The 6,493-nt window shown below is 40.9% G+C and overlaps 1 protein-coding gene across 1 annotated transcript in view; it reads left to right on the forward strand.

The window, feature by feature from the left end:
- The window catches only part of IPO7 (importin 7), a 26,225-nt gene extending 22,082 nt beyond the window's left edge, over positions 1–4,143 (forward strand). The window contains exon 24 of the mRNA XM_026034697.1: positions 1,184–4,143. Within this exon, the coding sequence (XP_025890482.1) occupies positions 1,184–1,281 (98 nt within the window). The 3' untranslated portion in view covers positions 1,282–4,143. The remainder of the gene's footprint in view (positions 1–1,183) is intronic.
- The last annotated feature ends 2,350 nt before the right edge of the window (positions 4,144–6,493 follow it).

The following is a 6,493-nucleotide window of genomic DNA, read 5'->3' on the forward strand; positions in this document are numbered from 1 at the left end:
CTCTCTCTCTCTCTCTCTCTCTCTCTCTCTCTCTCTCTCTCTCTCTCTCTCTCTCTCTCTCTCTCTCTCTTTCTCTCTCTCTCTCTCTCTCTTTCTCTCTATTATTGAGTCTTGCAAAGGGACTTAACACCTCTCATACAAGGAAATACTAAGTGAGCTGAGGCTGTTTAGCCTGGAGAAGAGAAGACTGAGAGGAGATGTGATCAATGTGTATAAGTACCTGAGGGGAGAATGTAGGGAGGAGGGGGCCAAACTCTTCTTGGTTGTGGCCAGTGACAAGACAAGGTGTAATGGGTACAAGTTGAAACACCCCAAGTTCCTCCTCCATGTGAGGAAAAACTTCTTTCCTGTGAGGGTGACAGAGCCCTGGAACAGGCTGCCCAGGGAGGTTGTGGAGTCTCCTTCCCTGGAGATCTTACAAACCCGCCTGGATGCCACCCTGTGCCCCGTGCTCTGGGTGTCTCTGCTGGAGCAGAGGGCTGGACTAGGTGATCTCTAGAGGTCCCTTCCAACCTCAACTGTTCTGTGATATGTCAAAATAGTAGAAAAGTCTCAAATAGACCACTATTTTTCAGAGAGGAAAGATCATTTTGGAAAGGAAAAGCTAAAATGTGTCACTATCTTGAGCTGGGAACAATGTAACCAATCTGCTATGTGATCTAGACTGTAGATGGAACTACACATCTCCATCTGCTCTCTATCTGCTTTTGAGTTGTCCGTGTATAACAGCTTTAGTTACTATTGCTGCTTATGTAATTGAATCCCTAAAAGAATGCTGAAAGTCTAACTATACACTGCTTTTTTGTACGTTTATTCTTTTACTGACAGAAAAGTCTATCAATGTCTATCAGAAAGCACTGTGTATCTGCTAACAGTTTTAGCTATGTAATGTTTGTTTAGGTCCTGTTTGAAAATGTGAAAACTACCTATTCCGAAAAGCTGAAGTGTGATGTTTTTTCTTTCCTTGCTAAATATATTTTCCCATAAACATAACTGTAGTGATACTGAGAAACTTCTTAAATTCATTCTGTATGTTAGTGGGACCTGCTGTGCTCCCACTCACTTCGTGGGACCTGGTTGCTTGCTTTTTTTTTCTTTTTTTTTTACACCGGGTTAAGTATCTCTGAGAAGACTGAAATCTCTGTGGTCACAAAACTTTAATCATTTGTTTGTTTGTTTTTAGAATCCAAAATGATTGAAAAGCATGGAGGATACAAATTCAATGCTCCAGTTGTGCCAACTTCATTTAATTTTGGAGGCCCTGCCCCAGGAATGAATTGAATTATCACTTTTCCTGCTACTGTGTGATTGTAGTGAAGAGCTTGTGTTCCTCCCAATAGTGGTTCCAGAACTGGTTCATGTTATCTACAGCTCACTCTAATTGATAAATAGATTGGACAAAAGCCCCAGAAGTGGGACCTGATCATGCAACCTAATACTGGAAAGCAAACCAGAGGTGGTTTTTTTTTTTTTTGAAGATAGGAAGAATCTGATTTTAAAGCTTCAAATGACACACTTTGGAAATCTGAAATCAAGAGGGGATGTCATGAAGGCAGCTTTTCTTTTTCTGAGGAAAAAAATAGGCATGGGCTGCAGGACTATTTAAAATGTCTCATTTACAGTACAAGGTAGAAGGCAGACTTAATTTTTACACCTGTGGCATATGAATATTTGCCCAATTTATTTCCCTTTTCTCCCTTCCTATTGGGTGTCTATTCTTTTAATGTAAATAAGATAAGGTAATCAGATAGCCTTACTTAATCTTCATCATTTCCATTTATCCAGATTGTTCATATGTAGAATATTGGACACTTAATGTAGCACTACATAACTGAGAAATCTGTAAATGAATTAGCACTTTCATATTGAAACAAGCCTGCTAGCCTATGTACGAAAATAGCAAAATGTTTGCTGTTTATTAAAAAAAAAAAAAAGGATGTATTGGGGAAAATAATTTCAAGTTATTAATTTAAAATGAACTAGCAGTTTTGTACCTGGTGACTTTGTGGTGCAGTCACCTCTGGTTGTGACTTGAATTCGGTTATGTAAAAAGGGGTTAGTGATATTTCATTGCTGCTAAAAAAGAAAAAAAAAAAAAAGAAAAAGAAAAAACAAATAGCAACACCCTCTGTCTCCTTTGTTTTTCTTAAAGATCTCATTGTACATGTGGAAATTTGGATACGAAGATTCGTTGTAAGCACTGAGAAAGTGTTACCTTCTCTGAAGCATGTAACTTAGATCTTAAATTCTGCTCTTAACGGAGTTGATTGAAGTATGTAGATGAAACATCTATATATGCAATCTACTTTAAAAAAAAAAAAAAAAGCCCTTAATTTGGCAAACCCAGGCTTGATCTATGAATGCAGGTGTTTTTTCCCCAACTTTTTTCCCAACTTCATATTTTTTGTTGTTTTTTTGTTTACCCCAGCACCTTGTTCAGTAGGTGCCCTACTCTTGCGTTTCATTTCTCCTCTTACTGCACTCCCAGCATTAGTGTGTACTATTGTCTGCCTGATCCAGACAGTGTAGTTGAAGTTTTGCCATTTTTTCATATTTGAAGCCACCGTTTTCTTCCTTCAAAATTGCTATAGTAACTAGTATTTTAGCTAGAGAGGCAAAATACAGTTCCCTCTGGGACCACTATCAAAACCACTGTATGAAGAAGCCAGCAGGGAGATGCTGTGAATAGGTTGGCGTAAGTGCCGCCTTTTTCTTTTCTGAAAGTATAAATTCATAGGTATTGATCTTGCCTTGAGATCATTGGTGTCAGGTCTTTTAAATCAAATGTTTTTTTTTCTTTTGGCTGTTTTTATATAAAAATGTCACCTGCTGTTACAATTGATATTAAACAAGCTACCTTAATTTAATGTAAGCCTCCAAAATTTAAATACAGGTTAAAAATAAACTGAGTTTATATCTGTAAAAAATGAAATGCACATATATATATTATGATACTCAAATGCAGTCTTCAGAAAATTGGTTTGTGTGGTGTGTTTTTTTGCCTCAGCAGAGTAGCAGGAATGTGTGGTTTGGGTTTTTCCTTGATGAGTTGTCCAGCACAATTCCCAGCCTTCCATTTGTTATGCAGTTCCTAGTGCCCTTCCAGGCAAATATAACACGTTTTTCCAGTCGCTCCTGTCTGGACTGCCTTCCTTAGGCGAATACGTCTCCCTGCACACAGTCTGAATGTGCTAGACTGAGCCAGGACTGTTACTGCCATGCTGTCCTACCTGAATACCAAAGGGATACTTCAAAGCAAATAGTGGGCTCAAAAGGATGGATGGTGCACCTGATGTGAAACAGCGCTAAGAACTAGCCTTGAATCTGAGTATCCATTACAGTAGTGGTATGAGAACCACAATAGTACTTTTGAATTGTTAGCTGACTGGCCAAGTCTATAGAGCAGGACATTTTTTTTTTAATATGTTAACTCATGAGCACGTATGTGTGTGTTCTGGCCTCAAGATAATCTCTAGACAACGTTTTATTTTTGTAGAAAAAGGTGACATAGGTACAGCATGCATTTTTCTTGTGCATTCCTTGACCTTGGAAAGCACCCAGTTTTACATAAGTCATTTCTGATCATCTACTTGTTGCATAACTGCTTATCTTGTTATGCATCCCAAAAAATTAAGATTAACTTTTTAAGACAGAACTTTTGCCTCATGGTAAAAGATATGACAGAGCAGCAGTGAGAAGGCTGTATATCCTCAACAGATGAGGAAAAAAAATAGAAAATAAACAATTTAGTGCCATGGTCATTCTGAAACAGTTATATTTTTCAAGTTGTCAGGCAAGGAAAAAAAAAATTATCTTCATGTGAGAGGAATAGAGTCTTACTTCAAGGGTGCTTTTATGTGTCGCTAGACTGGTTGACAAGGAGCATCTTTTTTTTAAGAATGGAACTAGAACTCTGCTTTCCTTTGCTCCAAGAAATGTATTTATATAAATTGCAAAACAATTTTGCATTGTTGTTGGTGGTAATAGTGCATTTTGTGATGCAATATATCAGTTTCAGTGATGCACTTATGTCAAACTTAGAACTGATCTTCCTCCTGGAACTTGCATTTATCCAATTCCATTTTTCAAGGATAATGCACCTCTAAAGGAAGAGTTGGGAAATTAAAACCTCTGTTTTTTCTATTATGGAAGATCTCCTTGGATTAATAAACATCTAAAGCAAATCCTTATCTTCACTTATTTCAGTGTGTTGTTTGAATGCAGCTGTATTCTTATAGTACATGGGCTTCCTGTTCTACTTAACTCCAAAGATTTGTACTTTCAAGTATTTCTTCAAGGAGAGATTTTTGGGCACAACCAGAGCTCTCAATTACTAATACCAAGTGTTAGATACAAAAGTCTAATGTTGTAACTTTTTAAATGTTGGTATAAGATCAGTATTTTTCCCACTCAACAACTACTTTCAAAGATCTTAAGATAGTACTTATTGAAGTGTTAATTTGGTATAATACAGCAAAGCTGTGTCCAAATCTATGGTAACTAACCTAGTTACAAATCTAACTCTGCAAGATTCAAGATGCCTTCAGAAGATTAATTACAGAATATCTGATTATAAACACGTAGGTGTTTTTTTAACTGCTCAGGTATCTCTTGATATCTGATAGTAAGTTTAAGGAATTATATTAAAATTTTCCTGTGACTGAGTAGCAGGTATGAAGAGTTAGAAACCTTAGTAATCTTCTGAGTATCTTTATTATTGCATGCTTCTGTCACGTTCCCTCTCAGTCCTGCCCCATACCTGTTTTCTCTATTGCTAACCATTTTCAGTTCCTGTGCCTGGATGACCCCTGGGATACGGCTTCCCTGGGGTACTGCTCAGAATATATACTTGGAATACATTATACTTGGGCCTTCTGTGACATGAGTATAAACACCCTGATGAAAGACTCCCTCCTTCCGCGGGAGTCTTGGCACCCACTTGGATTTATGCTCAGGGACAAACCCAGTCATTCTAAGGGAAATCAAGGTATCCAAGGGGCCAACTCAATAGCAGATGTTTAAAAAAAAAAAAAACGTAAGGAATGATTGACATATCTAGCTCAATATTAGTTGTAGACCCATTTGTCTATGTACAGATTTTGATTTACCAGCTTTTGTTCAGATATGTTGGCGGAAAAGGCCTTCCCAATCTCATGACTTGATTCTTTTCTTTGGTGTATGACCACCACCATATTCTGGGTAGATGAATTTCTGAAAAAATATGTAGCATATGAGCATTTTTTTTAATAAAATAATCTAAAAATATGACTGTTGCATCTAGAAGAAACCTGAAACTATTAAAAAAATAAATTGAGCTTGCAGGCTCTGTGCTGTGCTGCTATGGACTGTAAAAACAAGAGACTTGTGTTCCTTGAGCCTCATTTTTCCCTTTCCCGATTCTTGTGGTACCTTCCAAGGATGTTCAACCACACACCTTACAAAGGTTCATTTGTCTGCTATTGTGTAGACCAGTTGTAAAGTGCTGTGCAATGAAGGAGTGGTATTGAACTTGAGAGTCCACCTGCTTGCACTGCCTTTTGCTTTTTACAGCCACACATTCCCAAAGGCTGATGCAAGAAATGGAAAAGGCAGCTCAAAACTGGGAAACTGAGCGGAGGTGATAGATACAGGGAGCAATCCCTCCTGAAGGAGTGGGCTGGTGGTGCCCCCCTCGGCCGCAGTCCTGGTGCTTGGACTGAAGGGATGGCTCCGATTTGTATTTTGTGTGGAAGTTGCTTCTTAAGAAAACCTGAAGCTACACAAGGAAAATGGCTTGTTGTTCCTGTGCTTAAGGGCTCCTCAGGACTGATCTGTTTTTTGTCTTTTTCTACACTTGCGAGGGCTTAAAGCTCGTCGTTTCCAGCAAAAAAAAAAAAAAAAAAAAAAATCCTAAATGACAATAAACCTGTCATGTTCAAACATGTCAGACTCTGTAGCATATTACCGGGTCAACGTTAGCAGCTCACGTTAATTTTGCTTCATCATGGAGATTAGTTTTTTAAAGGACTCTCCACTGAAAACCCCCAGTTCCCCCTAGTTGGTCCGAATCAGGTGCAGACAAGCGTACGCTCAAGCGCTGCTTTAAAAGCGCAGCCCTTATCTGCCCGGGGCCAGCCGAAGCGGTGGCGGCAGATAATGCGCCGGAGGCAGCCGAGGCCAGGGGCGGCCCTGCCTCAGCGCCGCGTCGCTCCCGGGGCGGCCGTGCCGGGCCCCGCACGGTGCCGCGGAGCAGCAGCCCGCGGGGAAGCCCCGCGCCGCTCCCCTGGCCTCGCCGCCGCTGCGGCCCGAGGGCTCGCGGCGGCCCCAGCGCGGAGGCCATCGGCGCCGCCGGCTCCCTGCCCGGAGCAGGAAATGGCGCCCCGCTCCCTCGCTGACGCACGAGCGCCTCACCCCCGCGGTACAAAATGGCGGCCGCGGCGGCCCCGAACCCAGCATAGCCGGCGCGCCGGGCGGGGCCCCGGGCGCTTGGCCAATGGGCACCTGCGCGGGGCCC

This window comes from Nothoprocta perdicaria, unplaced genomic scaffold, assembly GCF_003342845.1.
Source record: "Nothoprocta perdicaria isolate Ctin4 unplaced genomic scaffold, notPer1 scaffold_15, whole genome shotgun sequence".
Lineage (NCBI taxonomy): Eukaryota > Metazoa > Chordata > Aves > Tinamiformes > Tinamidae > Nothoprocta > Nothoprocta perdicaria.